Source organism: Eretmochelys imbricata, chromosome 16, assembly GCF_965152235.1.
Source record: "Eretmochelys imbricata isolate rEreImb1 chromosome 16, rEreImb1.hap1, whole genome shotgun sequence".
Lineage (NCBI taxonomy): Eukaryota > Metazoa > Chordata > Testudines > Cheloniidae > Eretmochelys > Eretmochelys imbricata.
Window position 1 is genome coordinate 24106467 of NC_135587.1, and position 24496 is coordinate 24130962.

Below are 24496 nucleotides of genomic sequence, written 5' to 3' on the forward strand. Positions count from 1 at the left end.
ACTGATCAATGAAAAGACCAAAACCAGAGTTAAAAAGGAGCACATTCTTGAAGCTCACACGTGTGAGGAGTCTCTGACTGACTGAGAAATGACCTTTCTCCAGGGGGTTAACTAGTATTCTGATTACTTGACATCAGCTTAGAGTATTGAAAATGCTGCAGGTCATCTATGCAATTGTCAGGTGATCTCACTTGAGTTAATAAACCTGCTGTGTTCAGTTGGTCACATGTTGCTGAAATTCTATCTTCTGAGCTGGCTTCTATAATAATAATAATAATAATAATTAATAATAATTAATATCTATATTGTGTCAGCCTCTCTTTTCTAGTGAAGTTTGTAGTCGAAAAGCCAGTATTGTCCTTGATCAGGTTGAAAGGGACAGCAGTGTTAGCATAAGAGGAAAATGTAGTGTTCAGAGGAAATGTTAAATTAGAGCTGTGGGCACTGCACTTCCAAGTCACTTAATCTCCAAATCAGTGTGATTTTATGTGTGTTTAACTTCAATACATAAGACAAACACACTAATAAAATTCTCATCAAGCAGTGGTCTATAGAGTCCCATAGAGGACTGAGTTACTTCTGGGGCTCGAGTGGTTTGAGAGAGATGGAACAGAAAATCCATTTCTCCTTGTTCTTGAGAATTCTTGCTCTGTTAGTTTTCTCTATTTACCAGCTAATTAGTTGTCTCCTTGACCAGCATCCTGGTGCTGAAGAGAAAGGTTATAGAGACAACCAACCCAGGTTTGTCTTTGATGTGGGAAATTACTGTTCCACACTCCCTAAATCCATTACTTCCATATCATTCAGGGCAGCTGGTGGTTAATTATATTTACTTATTTGAAGTGTTGTAGCACCTGGGGTCCAACTGTGGCTCAGGGTCCCATAGTGCTAGCCATTGTACAAACCCATAGCAAAAAGACCCTCTTCCAAAGTGCGTTCAATCTACGGATGAAATCCTGGCCTCATTAAAGTCAATGATATACTCCTGATGATTTCACCTCCTGTATCTATTGAGCCAAATTCTGCTCTTATACTGGTGCACATCTGGAGTAACAGTTAAAATCATTGGAGTTATTTCAGACTTGCAGCAGTGTAACCAAGAGCAGATTGTGGCTCATTGTTGTATCTGTAAAATAAATCTTGAATGAATGAATTAGGAGCTTTTTGTGTGTGTCTTGACACATTGTTTAAGCTTGAGCCTTGAATTATTCTTCACAGTTGGTTAGGACTCTTGCATATTTATTAATGTTGTTGTAAGTGTGAAAATCCCATGCTTTAGCGATTAGCCTCCTGAATTTATTTTTTCACCTTTCACTTATAATCTCCCGTGGGTGGAAATAATGGCTGTTTCAGCAAGAAGAACTGAATCTGCAGGTGTACTGGAATCCAAAGGCTGCCCTTTACAGGAGCAGGACTGCACTGTGATGTTTTCAGGATTCATTCGTTAGAAGAAGAAGCGGGTACCAGTGTTGTACTGGAACACTTTCTACTGGGAGAGCTCTGGCAGGGGCTAGAGATGGTAGTTCTGTGCTGCCTGAACACAAATGTTGTACTGCCACTGAACTGCCCATGCCATTGTGAGCTCTGCCAACGGAGGGGAAGTTCTTCCATACGTTCATCTTCCCCATTGTAGATTTCACTGTGTACCAGGGATCCTGTAGTGATCTCTGCAGCATTTGACCTAGCTGACACCTGTATCAGCTCTCGAGGTGGCCAGTTCTATCTGCTGTCTGGAACCATGAGTACTTGTACCGGCTCTGTTAGGAGACGAGATCTATAAAGCAGGAACGGAGAATTGCTGTTAGTGGTATAGGGCCTATGACACAAACTCGATTAGTTCTGATTCATCTGGCAGAGGTGACAAAATATACAATTTATTTCTACATTAAATCTAAGGAATTGGAACAATCTGCTCCTAAACTGACCTGCTCCCATCAAGGCAGTCTTCCGCAAACTCTTAGGCTAGGAGGGGGCGGTCACTTGTAAGCATAGTTAAATTAGCAGTGGGCCATGTAGTAGTTAATACTAGTACAGGAACAACATTGGCTATCCACCCTACATTACATAACTGGTTAAACAACTCATCACAACAACTAGTGGTGAAGGCCATCCATACAAGCTGGGTCCTAGGCCATGACACTAACCAGCATGAGCTAGGAAGAGAATGGAACATGTTACGGCCGCTTAGAACCTTCCTGTCTTTCTGTGATGGGTCAGGAAGGCCTTTCAGCTCCATACTGTGTCTGTTTCCTTAGCTGTCTGCAGGTGGGTTCTGCTCCATGCTCACAGCTCTTGTGTGTAGTGATGGGACCCTGTACTTGTCATTGAATCTTTTCTCTATGATCAAGTGAGTCTTCATGAGCCACACACATTCATGAGCAGCATAGTCACATGGTGAACCAAAGCAGAGCGGCGGGGAAGGCTCTAGGATTGAGAACAGCCTTTTGTCTGTTGCGAAAAGGTTTGGAAAAAAGAGGGCACGTTACCCCTAACTCGGGCTCTACTGTGGGTAGTACTTGATCTGTCTATGTTCGTGCAGGCAGAGAAGCAGCCCCCACCCCTCACCGTGGTTGGAGCTCGCCGAGACAGACACTTTTCTGCTGCCAGTCCTTGCTGGCTGTGTTGGAATGTGACCTGTCCCACGCTGCCCTGTGTGTGCATGCAATGCAGTCAGAGAGAGACCAATGGTGCTGTTTACTGCCCTTGCACTGTTAGGTTCCATCCGTTCTGACACCCAGCAGGAACAGCTCTGCTCTTGAACATTCACTGTTGGAAGTAGCTTTTTCTGCATGCAGATGAGACTCTTGCCTGGACCAGCATCAGGGTCTGCGGTCAGAGCTGCTAGTTTAACATGCAGTGGGCCTAATCCCTTCTCTGGCAGAGACTGTGCTCCCAGCCACTGGAAGGTGCGGGTTGAGACTGGGTGCTCATTAGATACACAAAGGCTCATGTCTACCACCAAATGAATCCTTGCTGCAGAACAGCTTCCCCAGCTCCCTGCTCTAATTGCTATAGCAGATTCCAGGCAGATTTCGTCATCTCTGTTTTCTGCCTGACTGGGAATCTGTAAATAAAAAGGCTGATGGCAGAATAATGGGAGTGCTGGACAGTGCAATGCACAGCAGCACTCTGCAACATCACGAGAGAGGCAGAAGGGGGCAGGGGGTAGATGTTGCTAGAATGAGAAGGAACCTTGTAAATTCCTGAGTACCCCCTGACACACACAGCTCCTAAAGGGAGACTTGGGACCAAGGCAGTCTTTGGGAGGGAGGAATTACAAGGAGGTCAGGGCTAAAGCAGGCTTTTATAAACTGAAGTCTGTGATAAATCGCTTTGGGGCACCTCTGCGTACAAAGGGAGTGACGAACTGATGCGGGTGGTGAGTTGATAGAAAGCCACTGACACAAATAACTAGTGGGCATGTATAAAATGCATTGGAGCAAGGCAAACGTGACCAAAAATGCCCTAAGTTAATGAAGGCACGAATGGGAGAATGTGTAAGGTCAGCAGGGAAGTGACACCATGGTGTTTGCGCCTGGCAGATTTTTAGCAAGGAGCATGACGTGTTAAAATGGGTCTTCTTGGGCTAGTGGTAGTGTGGCTGAAGGACTGAGGATAGCGAGCTGATCATTATATCTGGTCTGTACAAATCTGCTGGTCATCTGAGTTCTGGCTCCTCTCCAGCTGCAGTTGCTGGAATTTCTTGGAGGTCTGTTCCTTTCAGTAGGTAGCCCAGGATAATGTATAGTAAGAGAGTGGACTGGACAAAGGACCAGATACACACTGGCTTATGAAAACAAGGCTCACTCCGAATGCTAGTGATCCCAGGACCTATGATGCTAGATGCAGTTGGAACTGTCTCAACAGGAATGGTAGTTATTCTCAGATTTGGTTTACTGTTGCATGAATTTTGATTCTGCCTCTGTGGCCACTTTTCACACAGAAGGTCATTTCCAACATATCCACTTTTCTGTTGCAAAATAATCTGCAAATGCCACATAATGATCCCACATGTGCGAAACCTGCCTGCAGTGTCCTGGCATTTCCAACCTCTCTGTTGTGGAATCTTCTGCAAGCTGGGATCTGGAGCTGAATGAAGATATGTTCTTCAAAAAGCAGCACCAAGTGTGTGTGCATGCTGTCTTGTCCTTTTATTTTACATTGTGGATGGGGCTACTTTTGTCAGTGAATCCAGTACATCCCTCCCAGCTTAATATGTTTGCTAAACTTCTGCAAGTAAATCCCAGTCTGAAGTTCACTGAACGGAAGCCACTATTTTCTCTAAATAGAGTAGACTGGTTTATCTTACAGACAACTGCAAAATATCCGTAACTGGTCACGAAGCCCATTTGAATTGTATGGGACAGAGTATGCTGCTTCTGCAAGGACACAGGCCTGTCTCCCCAGATGAAAGTAACCCCCAAGCGCTGATATCACATCAGAATTGGCTGGTCCAAGATAATTTCCCTGCCAGTTCACCTGCTGCACCGTTTATAACAGTTCTGATTGATTTGACCTGACATTTAAGACTCTTAGGCTTTACTCCTGCATGTAATTAAAGCAAGAAGACAGTGACCGACACTGTCTGAGCTTTGGCTGGCAGGAAGGAGTATTGGGATTTCTTGGGAGTGAAATATTGTTGTACGTTTTTAAGCTGCTCTGTCTTATCAGAACATCATGGATACAGGGATAGATTATTCCAGTCTGATAAAAAGGGGCTCTTATGGAAAATTCAGCTTAGGGAGTGACTGTCTCCTTTTCTCATAAAGGACTTGAATGGAAACAGTAATAAAATGTGGGGTAGGTCTAATCCCAGGGGTGCTGATACCATCAGCTATCGGTAAGCCTACACAAGCATGTTAGACGCTTTCAGTAAAGGTCTGTCCTGCATTTCATTGCTCTGCCTATATGGGAAAATGCAGGAAGGAGAGGGCTGAGGGAGTATTAACAAAATTGCAAGCCTCTCTCATTACTAATACTCTGCATTTACATAGCACTTTACAAGCATTAGCATCCCACCCCAGGAGGTGAATAAGTAACTAGAGTCTTCCCAATGACAGTGGGGTCGTGGAATCTGAGGCAGAGACGTGGTGACACGGCCAGGAACAGCCACAGGGAATCTCTGTCAGAAATTACATTACCATTACATTACTATTTGAGAATTCCAGGCTGCCAGGCCTCTGCTCTGACCACTAGCTCTTGCTTTCAAATGATAATGCATCTGTCTGAGGTCTAGCTAGAGTGGCACTGCCCTGTTACATCTCACCTGAGCCCTTGCTAATACGCTAATGTGCTTACTTTAAATGCAGAGAAACTTCCCACATCAGTGGCCTATTTTCTCATCCTCCTTTCTGTATTTTTGTATTGTCACTTGCCTGAATATGATATGTAGGCTTTCAGCTTTGAGGCCTATGTAGGCTTTCAGCTTTGAGGCCTATGTATGCCGGGTGTGTGTGTGTCACCCATAAATACAGCGATTCATCTGGGAAATTACTGCACATTCCCAGCCTTAAAGGGGCTCTGTCTGCACCCAATACGCTTCCCTTGACTTGACAGCTATGGGCTTTGTGTGCAGTTCCCAGGGTGAAAAGTGAGTTGCAAAAAGCTCTTGGAGTCCCCTTCCTACCCTCAACATCAAACTGCCTACCCCTCATATCAGGGAGGAGAGATGGTTAGACAGACAGACACCTAGCTTCCCTTTCTTCCCATCTTCTGGCAACCTCCTGTACAGCTACTCAGGCAGGACAACCCTAGCTCCCATAGGTCATCTCCACCCTCAATCTGCAGTTTGATTGCTCAATGGAAAAATGGCCTGGAAAGGGAGCTCTGAAGGAAGACAAATGGGGACTCCCCTGCGTTTTCACTCACCAATGACAAGTATCCCCACTGTTTGGCTTGGCAAATGTTCAGCATTTTGCATGGAGGGAAACAACAAAGACAAGTCTGGCTTTTCATTAGTGAAGACATCAAACATTCTTTCTGTTCCCCTTAGCCCCACTCCTTTGCCCAATGCCCTGTGTAACCTCACCAGGATCACCTAGATTTGCAGCTCTGTGGGCATATCTCATCACATTTCTTGGGGATAATACTGTTTTAGTCTGGAAAGGGCCTCTTTCTCTTAGCCACAACAGCCTGCTGCTAATGGGGTAACAAGGTCTTAGGAATGGGAATGAACACAACCCTCCCCCAGATCCAAACCTCCCAAACTTGGGAGAATCTGGTTTGAATGTTGGGAGCTGAACCCAAGATTTAATTCTGAGCATGCCCACTTATCACTGGCTTCACTGCAGTGCGAAATCACTCCTTTCCCTTTGAGGCATACTGTGTTTGGCCAGTGATTATTGGGTTGCTCTTCTTGTGGTCAAAGACTGTGTGTGAAATAGGCTAGTTTGGAACAGGCTCGCTGGGGTTCTGGCTAAGAAAAATACATTCCTTGGGAGTGTGGGATGGCTGGAATTGGGAGCAATGCTAGCTCCTTGGCACTGAGCTGTAAATCAGTGCAGGCTTGATAAAGTCAGCTGGCCTGTGGTTAGTTAACTTGGTATGTAGCTCACCTCTACCACTTATTTTGGGTTGTAGATTCCCTTCATATTAAGGGAAATTGCACCAAGTTTATCTATGGAAAGGGTAGAGAAAACATATGTAAAGGATGTAAACAAGTGTGAGCAGAGATCCATCAGGTTGATTTAAGAGTGCGCACGTTAAATGGATGATTTAGTCAAATAACTAGAGGCAGAGGTGTAGGAGGCGTGGGGAATGCAAGAAGAGGAAAGATTGGCAAGAGGAGGGAGAAAGAGAGAGTACCCAGGGAGAGAGGCATCTTTCAAGTACGAAGGTCTCAGGCCCTTTTTGGGCTTTAAAGGTCAAAACTAGCCCCCCAAACCACTCAGCAGAGAGTGCAGATCTTAGAGCACCGGTATCATGTGCTGCCAATAAGATACTAACTAAGTGACCACTGCATCTGCACCAGCTTCATCCTGGGAATGGATTTAAATCGATCTTATTGCAATAGTCTCCAATCTGGAGGTGACGCAGGCATGGATAGCAGGAGCAAGGTCTGTGGCTGAGCGGAAAGGTTACAGCCTCCTGGCCAGGCACAGATGAGAGAAAAGCCAATTTGTTTGCTGATGTAATGTGATTGCCCCAAAACAACTGGAGATGTAACTGCGCCTCTCAGCTGTGAATGCAGAATACCTGCTCCCCTTTGGAATGCATTTATATCTCCGCAACTACAAATAATTAATCCAGTGCCCATGGGAGGAGGCTGGATATTTGTGAGCAATGGCCAGTGCAGCCCTATTAATACTGAGATATCTACTGTGTACAGTAATTAAGGGAGGACCCCACTGGGTTCCTCTGTGCTGCTAGCCCAGACTAACAGGAAGTCTCCTTTCTCAACAGGAACATCAGGCTCTGAAACTGCCAGCAGCTGTTCATCATTCCCTTGTGAGAACGGGGGAAGCTGTGAGGATTTGGAGGGGGGCTACAAGTGCCTCTGCCCCCAGCAACCAGTGGCATACATGGGCACAAACTGTGAATTCCTCTACTCTGTGTGTGCTGTGCACAAATGTCCCCCGAATTGGATATGCAGTGAAACTGCGGGACTCCTGGATTATGAATGCATCTGTAGGCCTGGCTTCACAGGTACTGAGTGTCGTGTTAACATTAATGAGTGTGAGAGCAATCCTTGTAAAGGGCCTCATTTTGAATGTGTAGATAGTGCAAATGGATACATCTGCCAATGCCAAATGGGACCAAATGGAGAAGGCTGCCACACTGAAATATCTGTGTGCTCTAGCCACCCCTGCCAAAATAATGGGACCTGCATCGAGGGTGCCGAGATATATACCTGCAGCTGCCAACCTGGTCACACTGGGGCCCACTGTGAAGATAACATTGACGAGTGCGCCTCCAGCCCATGTCAGAATGGAGCCATCTGCCTAGACAGGGTGAATGAGTATAACTGTTTCTGTGTGCCTGGGTTCCAAGGATACCGCTGTGAAATAGACATCAACGAGTGTGCATCCCGGCCCTGTAAAAACAATGGCACCTGCCTGAATGAGATGGATCACTATTTGTGCAAGTGTGTCCCCGGCTATACAGGTACCTTTCATGCTCACATATTAATCTTTCAGTTGGGTTACTTGTTGCTGTTCATGAAGCTCTATCAATGCACCTGCTTGTGGCAAAACCAGCAAAAGACACAGTCCCTGCCCCAAAACGCTTCTCATCTCTGCCTCTTTGTTACAGCTGTGAGGCCAAGCCTCTATCTGATGGCCTGAGCTTCTGGTGTGCTGGGGAGCACGTGTGTACTAGCTTAGGCCTGGGTGTCCTGAAAGAGAGGGCTTGGATTCACAGGGATGATGTGGATGTTGAATGGTTTGGATTCCTGGGGTTATGGGATGGGGAGGGGGTAGAGACTTGGATTCCCAACGGTGATGTTGATGTGATTGGCTTTGGTGAAGGCATGGTTAAGCGGAAGCACAGAGAGAGACATATTTTGTCTTCAGGAAGAATAAGCTTATTGGAGTTCAGGGGTGTAACTAGTCTCTATCAGGCTGGCTCAGGGCATTTTGTCCTGTCTTTGAGGCATTTTCCAGGGCAGGAGGCTCTGTTGTGGGTTTGTTTTTCCAGCTCTGTTAAACCCTGAGAATATTTTGCACGTGACTCTACTGAGTATTTCTTCTTGGTTCAACTGTGCTGGTGATGACTCACTGTGTAATCTGCACCTGTGAGTTATCTGCCGAGGCAGTGGCGCAAGGGTCTCCTCTCCCCCAGCCCAGCTATCAGAATGGAATGCAGTCCAGGCTGCAGCCACCTCCCCCTGGTACCAGCCGGCACATGGCCTTTCCCAGCCTTACCCATTGTCACAGGCTACATGCATTTCAGGAGTTACGTGGCTGTAAAGGAATGTGGGGTCACTGGGCCACAGATTACAAATGGAGTGGGGAGTTGTTGCCTGTCAGGCATCCAGTCACTGACTGAGTCACACTCTGGTGAAATGCAGAGCTGGGGGAAAATACCCACTCAGGAAAAGGCTGCGTTTAGGCCTTAAAATGACCCTCAGATTTAGAGTGTAAAACACAACTCCGTGTTTGCCCATCAATTTCCCTTTCACTTCCCTGCATCACAGCCTATTGGCCCTGGTCTTGCAGCCTCCTAGAGCCACTGGTCCTCACAGGCTGAGCATTTCCTGGCACTTGCAGCTGGAATTCGGGTGAAGGAAGTTTTGACCTGAGGATTGACAGGTTGTGATCTGGCAGATTATGGGGCCCACATTCCTTTAGGATTAGGGTGGCCACGTCTGCTGCATAGTGAGCCTCTGTCAGAAAGGAGGATTAGATGGATTGGCAGGTGCCATTTTTAGGGGCTTACTCTGAGGGGTGATGTCAGGCCATGGGCAGTTCATTGAGGTGGGAAAGTGGCAGGATGGTTGCTGTGGGATCTCTCACAGATTTCCTTTGACGAAATGACATTAGACGAAGATAATAGATATGTTTCTACTGTGATTAGTGCTATTAATACTTAATGAATAATACAATTATTATTGCTAGTACCACTATAACTAATACTTTGTACTTCTCCAGCACCTCCCTTCTGAGGACCTCAAAGCAAGTTACAAACCTCATAATACTTTTGGGAGGAGGGTAAAGGATATACAGTGATCACTTCACCAACCACTGAAATGCAACCACCTCTCTGGTGGAACACAGCAGCTACACTGGAGTGAAGAATATCATATAGAATCCAAACTGTAAGGGGAACACTGTGTCACAGAATGTAAATATCCACGGTTGAACTTGGCCACAACACTGCAATTCGCATCCTGCCATTTCCCCCCTCCCGCAAAATAAAGCATTATGGGATTTTTGTAATGAATGTAACTGAGCAGGACCTTGGTTTTATGTCTCATCCGAGAAGTGTATTTCATTTGCTAAATGCTGGTGGAATTAACAAATTCAGTGAAATCAAATATAAGTTTATGCTAGAGATTCACAACTGTTGCAAACTATTCTCAGTTTTGTTGATTTAAAAGCAAAATTGATAAGTCTTCCCAAGATAGACTTGGCTGCAAATACTAATAAACTAATCATTTCTTAGTATTTGCATGCTTGTCTGCTGTCCAGGAACTTATGAATTGTCATGTCTGTATTCTAGCAGAGTGGGTTTGATATCATTACTTTTGTGATCCCAGCTCAGAACTCCAGCCAAGTCCATAACATGGATGTTTCTCTCTTTTGTAACAAAGGTGTAAACTGTGATGCTGAAATAGATGAATGTGACTCAGACCCTTGCCAGAATGGGGGCACGTGCACTGACCATATTGGGTTCTACACCTGCACTTGTGCACCAGGTTATGAGGGAATCCAGTGTGAGGTGGACATCAATGAATGTGCAAGCCAACCATGTATCAACGGAGGGATATGTCATGACCTTGTTGACAGGTGAGGAATGCAAGCTGCTGTGGCCATTTGCATTTCAGTGATTAAATATCTGACATGAGCCCATGAGACACCTGCCTGGTGTAAGTCCATTGACTTCAGAGCAGTCACCTCTAGGATGAATTGGGCTTAGTGCTCTTTAAGTGTTTCCTCCTCCCTCCCCCACTCTGCTTGCTATTATTTTTTCATTAAACTGAAAGTTATTTGAAGAGCCGTTCAGTGGGGGTGTTAATGCCAAAGGACCCCTTCCACTAGCAGAGTTCCCAGAGATGTTTGAAAGAATTCCCGTTACTGTCTCTTATTGCTCCGCGATGTCCCAATGAGAATTATTTGCAGCTTAAATGAATGACCACAAGCAGCAGAAGCAGCCACCCTCCTTGACTGAGAGCATCCCTGTCTGTCTGATCCTTGCGTTTCATGTGCAGTATGTAGGCTCAGCAGCTGACTTGAGGCTGACCTGCCTTGCCACTGATTTCCTGAAAGGATGCTCTGTTTATGGAGATGGGACTGTCTCTTCTCTCAGCCCATGGGTGAGGAATTCTGCAAGGTGGACATGAGGGCTAGCAAGTTGGCCCCATATGCTTGATTGCTCTTACCTTGGAGGGGACTGGGTATTGGAATGAAGAGCTCTTGTGGTGTTCTGTTTTGTGTCCCCCTAGCTACCAGTGTGATTGCAGTGACACAGGCTTTGAAGGGGAGCACTGTGAGCTGGATATCCTGGAGTGCGCCTCCCAGCCCTGTTTGAACAGTGCTACCTGTCTGGAGGGTGTCAAGAATTACAGCTGTGCCTGCTGGCCTGGTGAGTAGGGGAAACTGCTTCGTTCTCCTGCAGTCTGAGTAGTCAATGGTGGAGAGGACCTGCTAGGTTGCCCTGAGCAAAACTGGCTCTACTCTGTATGGTACAGTCTAGTTTTCAGTACACCAAGTGATGGGGGCTCCCGCTGCTTCTCTCAGGAGAGTCTTCCACTGGCATGAAGGTCTCACAGCAGGGAAATGTGTCCTGCTGCATCGCCTGAAATGTCCCTTTTCCTAAGACCAGGTCTTTTCTACCCTGTGCTTTCCTGGGCGAGATCAGTTGACTGGCTCTCGCCTCTGACATGAGTGCTGTATGCCAGGCCCTGCTGCTTTGTGCTAGATGAGTTGCAGTGTCTCAGGCTCACATAATCTTGCTCCCTTATTGGCAGCTGTGGTATCTTGGTGGCTAGTTTTCTGTCTCCCTTCCAAGGACGTGCTGTGTTGTGCTAACTCTGGTGTTTGCCTGGCAGGTTACACAGGGCAGCGCTGTGAGGAGGATGTGGATGAGTGCGCTACAGACCCTTGTTACAATGGAGGCGTGTGCTTTGAGCGATCCAACCAAACCTACTATGGGACACGATACGACTTCCCCAGCGAGTTCAGCTATAGTCAAGCTGCTGGTTTCCTCTGCTGGTGCCAGCCAGGTTTTTCAGGTGAGCTACCCACTGGGCTGTGTCCTGCGCCCCCTGGTAGGAGCTGTACAGCTTGGGTCACAGGGAGTGGAGAGGAGCCATCTGCGCAGCAAGAGCCACCCACCTGGTGCAGAGCAAGATGGTTCTGGCTGCGCAGCTGCCTCGTGATGAGGAGTGTGTGGCTCTCCTTTGCTGTATGTGCATATTGCAGATGGCAGTAGGAGTGTAACCAATATCACTCTCTCTACCTGGAAGGCCATATCCCTCAAGGCCCTGATTTCCTCGTTAGTGCAATAGCCCACCCCGTTCCCTAATGTTCTGATCAGTACCCTGCAGCTGGGCAGACGGCGAAATAGCCCTGGTGGCCCCTCCCATGGGCATAAAGCAAAAATTGTCCTTGCAATGTATTAGTGGGGCATTCCCCCTCTGGAGGAAGCTATTAGTCCCCTGGAGTCCCATGTAATGTCTTAAGCCTCCCCTTATAGTGACTGCTCTTGTAGCAACCTTTCATGTAGTTGGGATGGGCAGGCAATTCTCCCTGCATGTGAAGGGCTCTAGGGATGCTCAACAGAGACTGCCTTCTCTGTGTTTTTTAAAGGGCTTATAGGAGTGTGGGGTTGGGGTGTGTGGGTGGATTCAGGGGGGAAAGGGGAAGTGCCCTTTTGGGGGAAAATTGGAAATACAGGAGGGAGTTTTCTCTAGTTATTAGAACAGGGGTCTCAGAGTCAGGATTCCTGGCTTCTGATCTCACGTCTGCCACTGACTCATGTTGTGGCCTGGGGTAAATCGCTTATCCTTTCGGTGCCTTAGTCTTCTACATTTTATAAATGGGGATTAATGATACCTGCCTGCCAGGTATGTACTGAGGGACAAGTAACACTTGTAATGGGCACTTTGCATCTTTGGATGAAAACTGCTGAAGAAGAGCAAAGAATTGTGAAAGAAGGTGTTAAGATTCCCCCTACAGGGGATGCACACACATCCACTGCCTGGGCTTACTGAAGTGATCATAACAGGATTGTGTTTTCACTTTCAAAGGGGAGAACTGCTCTGTTAACATTGATGAATGTGAGTCTCAGCCATGTCAGAATGGAGGGTGCTGCACCGATCTGGTTAACGGCTTCCTTTGCCATTGTCTACCAGGATACTCAGGTAATGTTGGTGATGGAGTGTGTGGAATCAGATTAGACTGGTTAGTTGATGCTTGCTGAGTCACTGATTTGCCATATGATTGCATAATTGGATCCTAGGACTGACTAGAGAAAGCTGCTGAGTGAGACTGAGATGAATTGGACAGAGAGCTGTGGAGGGCCAAGACTGGTGTAGCTGTGGTTGTCTCCAGATCAGGACTGAAGTGCACTGTCAGACCTGTGTGAATGTACTGTACTCCTAGGACTGGGGTACATTGGCAGTGCTGTGAATTGAGGATGTGAGCAGATCAATGGAACTGCGTGAGGGAGTCTGGCACCAGAATCTTAGGATCCTTAGGTGTTGGCAGAGGGATATTGCACATTGCCATTGGCACCCTCTTGACAGGTATGGGGGTATGTGCTCTGTATAGAAAGAGAAATAGTCTTTGGGACGAAGATGTACAAAGCAAGAGGGAAGAGGCATTTTGGGTGCTGTGGCCGGAGTTCCAGTGCAGCAGTTTGTCTCTCAGGGAGGCTGTAATTGGAATGGTCGACATTTCCTAAGGGCTGTAGCAGATTGGGGCGGGGAATGAGGAGCCTGTCACCAGCACATAAAACAATGATGTTATTTCTTCTTCTCCCCTCTGGATGATGAGCCAGGGATTTGGGGTTGGAGGCTACACTCTGTTATTTAGGGAGGTCAAAAGGTTTTGGTGTTGTGAGCAAATGCAGCGCAGCCCTTTCTGTTTGCTAGGGTGTACGGATGTGCTTGGGAGTGGCGGACCTGGGTTCTGCTAGAGATGCCCTGTGTGTCCCTTGGTAGGTCACTCTAACCCGTTCCATGCCTCAGTTTCCCCACCTCTGAAATAGTGAGACTGGTTTGCCAGGGGCATTGTAAGGCTAAGCATGTTGCTGTTTGTTTGTACCCTTTGGCTGGGGGGCGGGCTACTAAAACAGTGTGCAGTACAAATGTAGCAGCGTCTTTGAACATGTGAAGATTAAACACCAAGCTATGTGCCACATATCCCAGACACCACAGAAGCGAGAGGAGCGGAAAGGCTTGCTAGGCCCACATAGTCTGCCCCCCACTGACAACGTGAGCTGGTACCACTTTGGCCTTGTCTTCACTAGGAAAAAAGATGCATTTTTACCACATGCTTGCTAACACACAGTAAAATCCATGTGTGGATGGGCCCTTTATTTTGACACAAACAGGATAGGGGCAAAGGCAGGTGAGAGCAGTACTCCCTGAGCAATCAGTTTTGTGTGTCTCTTCTCATCCAGCGTGGAGTTTGTCTCCGTCCCCACCACACAATCATTCTGCTATGATTGTGACAACCTTCTTTGCAGCCACAGCTGTTGGGGTGGGATCCCTTTCTCTCTGTACCTTGTTGCCAATCCATCTCATCTCAAACCTCAGAGAAAAACCTCTTGTCTCCTTTCCTATTTTCTTTGATCTCTCTCTGCTAACTAACAACCTGATACTGATAAGGGATATGGTTTATATGAAAGACATTCTCTAACTGGCTTGCATTCTTCCAGCCCTCCAAGAGTAAAATGTATCCTGCCTGAAATGCTGAAAGGCTGCCATCTTGTGGGAGAAAGGAAAAACTTGAAGCTACAAGAGAGTTTTTAACTCTTCTCAGCAGGTGGTAGGTAGCAGTATTCCTGAATCCGTACTGGGCCTTTTCTAGTACCAGTATAGTTATACTAGTTTAGTTATATCAGTATAACCCCTGTGTGGACAATCTTATTCCAACACTTGTGTCTTCAGTTTAGCTTAAGCCCCTCTGAAGTGACATATGCTCCTCTATCAGACTAAGTGTGTCCACATGGGCTACACCAGTATAACTAGAGCAGATTAAACTCACACTTTAGGTTGTTCTGAAAGAAAAGTCCATGTACACAAGGCTGTAGAAATAGGCTTCATTCCAATCTCTCAGCTGCTGTGCAGGGCCAGTTCCTACAGTGCTGCACCTGCAGATGCAGACCTCTTCCCAATGGAATGTTGTGTAGTTCATTAAATGTCTCTCCACTGTAAGTCATAATGCCTGTCTGTTTGTGCCTCCAGGGCCGTTTCCTTCCCTCAATGCCCTGGCACCACTCTTAGGAGTCCAGGGAGCTCAGCATTTCATTTAGCTTCCCCAAACTGTAGGTTTACCTAATCCTTCCGAGCCCCTGGGCCTGCTCCTGGGCAGAAAAGCTGACACAGGCACAGGATGGGGAGAGACAGTGCTAGAGAGTTCATTCTGTTGCATCTGTTTGGGGTTCATTAGTACTCGAAGGAGATTAGAGGCAGGTTGCTGTGTTGTTAAATTACTATGTCTCCTTTGGGGTAAGTTCCAAGACATAACAGTGAAAGGCTAGGAGCAGCAGGTGGGGAAGTCACATTTTGCCTCTCTCTGAGCTCAGTGAGCTGAGTGAGTACATGTGGAGGAGTGAAGCTGACAGGGAAATAATAGCAATTAATCTTCCCTGCTTTGTCAATTAATCCCAGTATAGTCATGCTGGGTAAACAGCTTATTACTTCATATTAGGATCACAGAGTAACTTCATGAAGTTTCCAGTAATGTTTCTGTTCAAAACACATTTCTATGGCAGCTTAGATCTGCCATGAGCTTGGGTTTAAGCTGCCTTCCATGATTAAAGTGAACTTGCTACTCTGATGTAGGCTGCTTTTTTCATTTTCTCTCCTGGAGCCCTTTCTTCAGTCTCAGGAATGTGGGGAGTGTTGTGGGATAACTGTGAGAATCAGCAGAAATCACCTTCCTACATGTGTTAACTGCCTAAGTGCCGTCTCAGGCTGGAGCACAGCACAGAGCTGGGATGGCTCTTGCCTAAAATGTAATTATTGTCACAATAACAGACAGTAAATGGAAGCCCAGTGACCCAGTCCTGTCAGAACCACATGTCAAGATAGGACACTGAGATTCAAAGGTCTGGGAGACGGTCTGGGACAGAGACCGTCTGCTATATGGGCCATGTGACCTCTGAGGTTTGTATGCCCTCCTTTCCCTTCCCACGGTGCTCAGAATTCCCTGCATGGGCTGAATCAGAGGGATGTGCAGGAACAAAATTAAACAAAGAAGGGGGTGGAGGAGTCTTTGTTGGTCCCAGAAAAGATGGCAACTGTGATAGAACTAAAGTCATGTTCCCACTGGAGGGACAGCCAGGCTTGAAGAGATGGCTGAACTGAAGGAGCTGGATTCAGATGATTACATGATGAGGACAAACTGAATTATTTATTGATCTGAATTGTCTTTTGGGTGAAATGTGGCGTGTGTTTAACTGGTCAATCATTTAGGGCAGGAAGTGAGGAAGAATAGTGTATTAAGTTGAAATGGGAACTGGCATTTAGGTTGGCAGAATGTAATTGCTGAATTAGAATTTGGCCAGTTAACCTTTGAAAAAAATTGTAGGAGCTGTTTTAACGACTATGAGTGGCCTAACGCACAGTTTCCATCTCCTCCTGAGAATGCTATCCAGCAGCAGATTGCCCCCTAGCATCATGCTCTGGCATTCAGTCAGCCTGAGTGAGAGGTCAGCTTACTCTGTTCAGCCTTAGGGTATGTCTATGCTGCAATTAGACACCCACAGAAGGCCCATACCAGCTGACTCGGGCTCACGGGGCTCAGGCTAAAGGACTGTTTAATTGTGGTGTAGATGTTCGGGCTTGGGCTGGAGCCTGGGCTCTAGGACCCTGTGAGGTGGGAGGGTCCAAGAGCCGAGGCTTCAGCCTTGAGCCCCAACCTCTACACCCCAATTAAATATTAAACAGCACCTTAGCCCAAGGTCTGCGAGCTTGAGGTCAGCTGGCATGGGCCAGCTGCAAGTTTTTAATTGCAATGTAGTCATTACCTTCAGTGTCCTCCTCAGCCCTTTTGGAGGAAGCAGAAAACCTTTTTCTGTTGTATTAACAACCTTTGCTTCTCCCAACAGCTCTTCGTGCAAGAGTGCAGCCCAAGCCCAGACACACTTGAGGTTTTATGTTACTTGGTACACACACCACCCAGTGCAGTGAATTGAAGAAACAGGATTGGTGTTTTTTCCTGACTGAACAGATTGTTTAATTTGTTTGTACAGACATTTTCCAGTGTCTGTTCTGTTCAAGAAATGTGACCTCTACTGTAGTCAGGGAAGGCAGCTAAAAGGTTAAGAAACTATAGAAAGCCTTTAGCCCTTGGAAAGAAGAAGCCCTTTCAGCAAATACAGCAGACTGGAGCTAGCAGATATTTCCTGGGGCTGCCTTCATTTTACCTGGAAGGTATATTACTTCTATGCTCACACCATGGCAGCAGCAAAGAGGCTGGCTGTAAAATGTTCAAACAGATGCTTAAACCGTTTTTCAGATTCATGCAGAGGGAGTATTAGTTGGTCCTGGATAAGGCTAGAGTGAGCTTTGTACTGTTCACTTCACTCTGAGTCTCCCTATTGCATTATGGCTCCATTGTTACTCAGACCTTCTAAACATGCTGTCAGCTGACCAGGCACTGTAGGTATTTACACCCCACACTAGTGCCTGTGTGAGTCCAGGTGTCAGATGTGATTTAACTGCATACAGTGCCTGTGATCAAAAGCATCCACTGAGATTCTGGTGCTGCACTAGGTCTATTTGGACATGCCTGTTATAGCAGATTGTCTGACCAGAGGGCAGCATGAGATATGCCCGTTACTTCCAGCTAACCCTGGTTAAAGGGTTTAGAGGATTAGTAAAGGTGGAGCAACTGTGATGAATTAAATTAGGCTTCCCTGTTAATGAAAATGGATGAAGCCTGGCTTAATGTCACATCCAGAATAAGGCCAGGCAAAGATGTAAGGAGAACAACAACTCAAAGGGACAGAAGAAGTCTGTGCACAGAAATTGTTGCAGAGAGCTGTTGGGCCGGCTGCTGTTAGCCTCCAACAATGTCTTCTGAGGATAGGCGGCTGTCAGAGAATAAAGAAAAGGAGGACTTGTGGCACTTTAGAGACTAACCAATTTATTTGAGCATAGTCGCTAAGGTGCCACAAGTACTCCTTTTCTTTTTGCGAATACAGACTAACACGGCTGTTACTCTGAAACCTGTCAGAGAATAGACTTCAGACTAGATCGTTGTGGCAATTCCTATGTAAAATGCATGTTCTGTAACATTCATCATCTTCATATGTAATCACAGCTTTGCTTGCCAGTTAACAGTGTAAGCTGCCTGCACACTGCAAACGCAACAGAGCTCCTTCCTTCCCAGTGAGGAGTCTCTCATAACAAGATTTATTCCGGAGACAAAGGTAGTGGGATTGCTGTCTGAGAGGTTTCTTCCCATTGCCAATGCTCTCAGGAAATGTCTCACTCATCCAGAGCCTTGATGGTAATTTCTAAATTTCTAGGATTAATTCACGAACATGTCAAGGAAGTCACTAACCTCCATCCAAGAAGCAACATGTGGAATTTGGGCTGGTCCTCTTCCCAAAGTAAATACAAGTCGGTAGCACTAATCTGTAGCATGCTATTACATTAATCCTAGGAAGTGAAGCTATTACTCTTACTACTTAACAATATTCCATGTAATGCATTTGGAGAGATGCGATGATAAATAGTGAACCAAAAGCTGAGCTAACTTAACTGTTGCAGAGTCCCCCGAGGTCAAGATTTTGGTCCAGAACCTTTATAGGCCCCTGATCCTGCAGTTCACTGGAGCAGGACAGACCCCTATGCCTGTATGCTCATGTAAGAGTCTAACTGAAAGTTTCAAAGAAACTCCGGTTTTCACAGATATCCCCCATTTAGTTGTATTGCAGAGGGGCATGGATCAGCGTTCACATTGCACTCCCCGTCAGTACCCATCCCAAGCTGGGGACACGAATGATTCAACCAGTGGACAAAATTCGGTGATGAATCCTAATCAGGTGCCACTGGAGGCATGTTGCACATGTGCTAAGAAGAAGAGGGAGTGGAATGTTGCTTGCAGCCATTGCAAAAGTGACTCTGACTCTTGTCAGCTACAACACAGTATTAAAGAAATAAAATCTCTCATTTCTGACATCATGTGAAAAGTTGATGTAAAGAGCTCTTCAATGCCATTTGCAGTGCACAACAACAAACTTCATTGGTCCTGCAAAACCCGCAAACAATGCTACATATTCTTGTGTGCCATCCACTTGCATCTTTTCACTTAACAATTTGCATATATACAGATATAGCACCCTCTGGTAACAACTGCAGGATCAGGGCTTAATCTTGCTAGTTAACCATTCAAAATCTGTGCTTTTTAAGGGGGCTTGACATGCAAGCAATCCAGATACCTCTAAGAAGTTTAATTCATGCACATATCTAATCCAAATGACTACTTCTCACATGTCTCCCACATCAGATCAATGTGAAACTGACTAGTCTGTTTGGATTGATGAGGCTGGGTGAAGTGCAGAAAGTAAGCCCCAGCAGCATGCATGACTTGTTGGAATTCTGTTTGAATGTCCGAAGGTGGCATTGGTAATAGCAGGACGTGGGATGTAAGCATTGTCTTTTTTAGGATTTTTAACCTGACAGTGCTGCTTACACATAGCGGGAAGATTCAGATACTTTGGGAAAAGCTCCCAGTTCTAAATAATCTTTCTCCACAGAAATAACAACTCTCCCTGTTGCAAGGCAGGAAGAAACCACCGCCATGATCTGCCCAAACTTTTGGACCCCGCCAGATCCTGATATAACGAGGAGATTCTGGCAGCTCAGTCTCTGCAGCTGTTTATGGGGAAAGATGGATCTTTGGCCCCCTGAGCCCAATGCCTAAAGTCAGTATGGACATCAGACTGCAGGACATGGCCTCCTCTGTGTCACTGGTGATCAGGAACATTTGTTGAGTCGGTGACTGGCAAAAGCTGTTTGTTGGCTGGTAAGGGGGTATTGGCGCAGAGGCATTGGTTGGGATGAAGACACCTGAAGTAAGTTGAGTGGTCAGGGAGAGGTTGTGAGAGGCTGCTCATTGGCATTCAGAAAGGTCAACATCTTCCTTCACTTTTATCCACTTAATCAGTTTTCTTCTATTGCTCTTACTTGTCATTCTTTTCCCTTTCTCCCTTGTTGGCTTCAATGAAATCACTCATGAGGGCAAGGGCTGCAGCAGCCTTTGTTTGCAAATATTGCAGAATGAACACACGCAATGAGATAACCGGGCAAGTGGAGGAATGAAACTTTCTGGATGAAATCGTGGGCCCAGTGAAGTCAATGGGAGTTTTGCAAAACTACCATTGATTTCAGTGGGGCCAGGATTTCACCCTCTCTGTCTGGGAAGCTTTCCATTTGTTGTTACCTGCGGTGGCTATTAGTCAGGGGTCGATACACAGCTTTTCTTCATAATCCAGAAATGGAAAAATTCTCATTTGGGCCCTAATTGTGCCCTCCCTATGCAGGGAAATCTGTGGGATAGCACGGGGTGTGAGCAACGGCAGGGGCTTGTCCCAGTCCTCCCATTGTCAGAGGTAATGCTGTGGATCCTGCAGAGCATTACTGTAACGCACTGAGTGAGAATACACTGTAGACGCATTCTTCTTGTCAGCACTGACAGAAGCCAGCTGGGGAGGTTTAGAGCAGGGCTGGATTAGATCTCATCACAGCGCAGGTCTCTTTATATTAGCTGGTTTTATTTCCAATCCCCTTTTGGCTGACCAGCACTGGGAGAGAGCTCACATATACTGTGTCCTTCCAGTCCAGACTTTCATTCTCCCCTCCCTATCTCACCCCCACCTTTCTTCAGTCACCGTCACAAATGTCTGCAAGGAATCTGCCATGAAACCTGTGCTGGTTGGTGTGATCGTGGGTGGAATTTATCTCCTAGCAGGTAATGACAGATACTACAGTCAGTGCAACTTGGGGTGGGTGGGTGGTTACAGCTCAGGTTGTGTCGTTAGTGATAGCTGGAGACTTGGGGGGAGAAGGGCAAGAATTAACCAAAGAGGGAAAATTCTGTGTAAACAGGCACCTGGTTTTATTTTGTGAGGATCCAACATTTTGTTTAGGAAGCTTTATGGCCCAAGAGTTGTCGTGATGCTGGCAGCGATTGTGCTGAGCAATATGCTGGGAGCCGCACGCGTGACTTTGCTGTAACCCTGATTCCTCCTTTTTGCTGGGAGTGACTGAAGTTGGGATGTTGTAGAGCGCACTTCACGCTCAGGTGCACTTTAGAATCACATGACGTCTTTCACACTTACTCTGTGAAATCTCTGCCCCTCTTGCTCTTCAACTGAATTTTTTTAAGGTATTAAAATTTCTTTTACTGAAAACAGTGGGACGTTTTTGGTTCAAAATAAAAACGCTGAGTTCTTCACTGCCCCCTGCACTACTGCCCACACCCAGTCTCCCTGGCTAGAAGTGCCGGGTGGGAGAGAGGTCCAAACAGAGTGTTGCTATGGAAATGGCGGTAATGATGCAAACATAATTGTCGTTGCAGGGCCCGGTTGTTGCAGCAAGTCTCTGTTTTATGTTGTATTGGAATAACAGGAGCTCTAATTAGGATGCACTGGGGAACGGCTGCTAGGAATGCAGCTGCCTGCTGGGGAGAGGGCAAGGCGGTGCTGGCTAGTAAATATCACTGCACTGGTACATGGTGCTTCCAGAATGGCTGGCAATACTCATACCCTTCATTAAGAGAAAGGGCCAGTTAATAGACCTCAGACTTCGGATATCTAGACATGAGATTTGCTAAATTTGAATCTCTCTTACTGTGTGTGTGTCCATCAGTCTTGCATACATATGTATGACAGGTATGATATATGCAGTTTAGTCCCAGGATATTAGAGAAACAAGGTGGGTGAGGTAGTATCTTTTATTGGACTGATTTCTGTTGTGAGAGGGAGAAGATATTATTTCACCCACTTTGTCTCTCTAGGTATGATATAACATTTAGCATGTATAACGAATTTTCAAAGCCACATTTAGAATTAGCTCTCACTGAGTCAGTAGCTCTGTTCAGCTGTCCTGGTGGGCACTGCCGATTTAGTAACCCTGGCACCTGTCAGATAAAACCACTGATCAGATACCATGACAATAGTGCTTTAGAAATACCGAAGTGGCTCATGCATGGTTGGGCTAGAAAGACTCAGCTTTGCCATTTGAAAGCACTGGAAAATGGAGACTTTCAAAGCTGTAATAAGAGTGTGCGTGTGTGTTTTGTTTAGTGTCTCTGGTTTATGTAGTCATTACCTTGAACACTCTTGAATTAACCAAAATATTTTAAAGTAGTGGTAATTGTCCTGACAACTTTGAAAGTCTCTGATTTCTAAATGGCTGCTTCCTCTTATATTTGTTAGTTGGTCCTTTTATTTATATTAAGACACTTAGCGATTTTCTTATCTAATTAAAGAGAGCTACAAGATCAGAGTATATTTTATAATATGCCGTCTTTTCCTTTATTATTTAGGGATATTTCTCTGGGCTCTAGCATCAGGTGCTCAGAGGGAACACAGCAAAATCTGCAAGTGTAAAAAGTACCTCTTTTTGCAACATGGAATTAAGTTCTGTTCTCTTAACACCTGAAATGGAACATTTGTGCTCACAGGTTACCCTGTGCTCCTCCTTTAAGAATACAACTGAAAGTTTAAAACAGAATTTTTAAAAAAGTCCCTTCCAGTATGATTACAAAGACACAACCATCCTGTCTGGAGAAATCTGGGATACCAGGTATAGTCCAGGAAATGGTCTGCATCTTTCTCTCTGCTGTAATGGCCCAAAGCAAAAGTCTTGTTATTTCCGGAGTGGGGTGATTTCCTTCTCTTTGCTATTTGCGTTCCTGGCTGCATTAACACTGAATCATTCACAGCCAAAACACAAAACTTGAACCTCTCTGGTGAGCTGCAGTTAGCATCTAGGAAGAAGACAGCAAGGGAATTCTTTTCCCTGCAGCTGACTGTGGTTTTTTAAATCTAGTATCACCAGAGTCTGATAATCTGGAGGATGTTCAGGAAAGATGACAAATTTATCAGCAGACTAGAGGGGATGACATAGCCAGACCCTAAGTGACAGTAGTTGGGGAGAGGGCAGAGTAGCTATCAGTCTCAGGGTGTAAACGCCAAGGAGGGAGAGGCGTTACTTAGAGTGTATGTGGAGGTACAGTAAGCGCAAAGGGATGAACTGGTAAGTGAGGCGGTACATTGGTTTCCATGAAATATTTGTTCCATTGAGATGGAAGTTCTGGAACAGTCTCCCCTATCATGGGATGTTTTAAAACTAGACTGGCCAAAGCAGTAGCCATATGCTCCATTGGCCCCTAAAGGAGGGGGATGAATTAAACATTGTTTCATAGGCCTTGCCTCTCTCCTGCCTGTGGCTGTTTGCAAGCAGGGGTGATGACAATGATGGTGATCTGTTTTTTTGTTCCTCTACTAAGAGCTGCCCTATGACTCCACAGCCAGCACATCTTTCTCTCTCTGCACATGTGCTGCTAGGTCTGCCAGGCACCAGCCACAGCCAGCCAAGATGTATCAAAATCTGAAGTGGCAACTACTTCTCCTTCACCCACTCCAAACAAAACAGACCAGGAATCAAAACATGTGTCCCGGGGGAGCGCTCAGCATTTAATTAGCCACAAACTTGGGGCTGCGCACTCACTGCGGGGATTAATTTGCCACCTGGTGTGGAGAGCTCATGCCACAGGTGTCATCTGGGAGTCTAGCAAATAGCACAAACAGGCTTTCCTGCTGCTGTCTTAATGTGGAGGTTCCCAATGCTGAGAAGAGAGAGCCAACTGGGGGTGAGTTCTGCATGGGGAAATGGAGCTGTCTCCCACTCAGAGAGAGCAGCCAGCCAGCTTCTCCACTCTCTGCTTCTCAGAGACCAGACCCCACTGCATCTTTGTCTGCTACCTACAATGCTGGTCTCTGCTGACCACAGCCCTGGTAGTCACCATGCAGCCTTCTGCAAGCAGGCCTTGACTGGCTTGAGCACCCCTTGCAACCTGATATCCAGTCCTGGTGGGCAGCAGCCTGAACCCCATGCTGGGCCTAATAATAATTTCTCTATTTGTTCAACAGCCAGGCCTCTGGCCTTAATTGTGCCTCTGCTAATTAATGTGCCTCTGCCACTTCACCATAATCCTGACCAAAGACTCCCCATCTTTTCCTGTCCTGGGCTTCTTCAAGGCAGGCGCTGTCCATCACACCCTGCTTTGTGCTGGCTCATCCCACTCAGTTCCTGCTGCAACTCCTCTGTTAAAATCCCCGCAGATGGATATTGATTTTCCACCCGCCACACACTCTCTCCCTCTTCCTCCTCAGCGGAAGTACCTGGACCCTGCATGGCACGGCTGTCGCTACGTGCCTAGATCAACACCCTCCCCCAAAGTCAAGTGGAGGAAGGGTGCTGACCTGTCTGTGTAGAAATGCTTCTGACACCAGTGGCCATCTCAGAAGCAGTTCTGAATCTTCCCACCAAGTTTTGCTGCAGGGCAGTGGTCGTTGTTAAAATGCAGCACTTGCCCACAGTTACAATGCAGAGCAGTCCCCCTATGAATTATCTCAGAGACCACTACCT

The 24496-nt window shown here is 46.3% G+C and overlaps 2 protein-coding genes across 3 annotated transcripts in view; one reads left to right on the top strand and one right to left on the bottom strand.

Moving 5' to 3' along the window:
* Nucleotides 1–1660: 1660 nt before the first annotated feature.
* Nucleotides 1661–24496, bottom strand: part of DENND1A (DENN domain containing 1A) — a 413337-nt gene continuing 390501 nt past the window's right edge. For both annotated transcript variants that reach the window (XM_077835776.1, XM_077835774.1), the window contains one exon: nucleotides 1661–1774. In XM_077835776.1, coding sequence (XP_077691902.1) covers nucleotides 1720–1774 — 55 coding nt within the window. In that variant the 3' untranslated portion in view covers nucleotides 1661–1719. The remainder of the gene's footprint in view (nucleotides 1775–24496) is intronic.
* The window catches only part of CRB2 (crumbs cell polarity complex component 2), a 36628-nt gene continuing 16143 nt past the window's right edge, over nucleotides 4012–24496 (top strand). The window contains exons 1-7 of the mRNA XM_077836212.1: nucleotides 4012–4125; nucleotides 4770–4800; nucleotides 7402–8103; nucleotides 10250–10445; nucleotides 11102–11241; nucleotides 11708–11890; nucleotides 12908–13021. Of these exons, the coding sequence (XP_077692338.1) occupies nucleotides 4012–4125; nucleotides 4770–4800; nucleotides 7402–8103; nucleotides 10250–10445; nucleotides 11102–11241; nucleotides 11708–11890; nucleotides 12908–13021 (1480 nt within the window). The remainder of the gene's footprint in view (nucleotides 4126–4769; nucleotides 4801–7401; nucleotides 8104–10249; nucleotides 10446–11101; nucleotides 11242–11707; nucleotides 11891–12907; nucleotides 13022–24496) is intronic.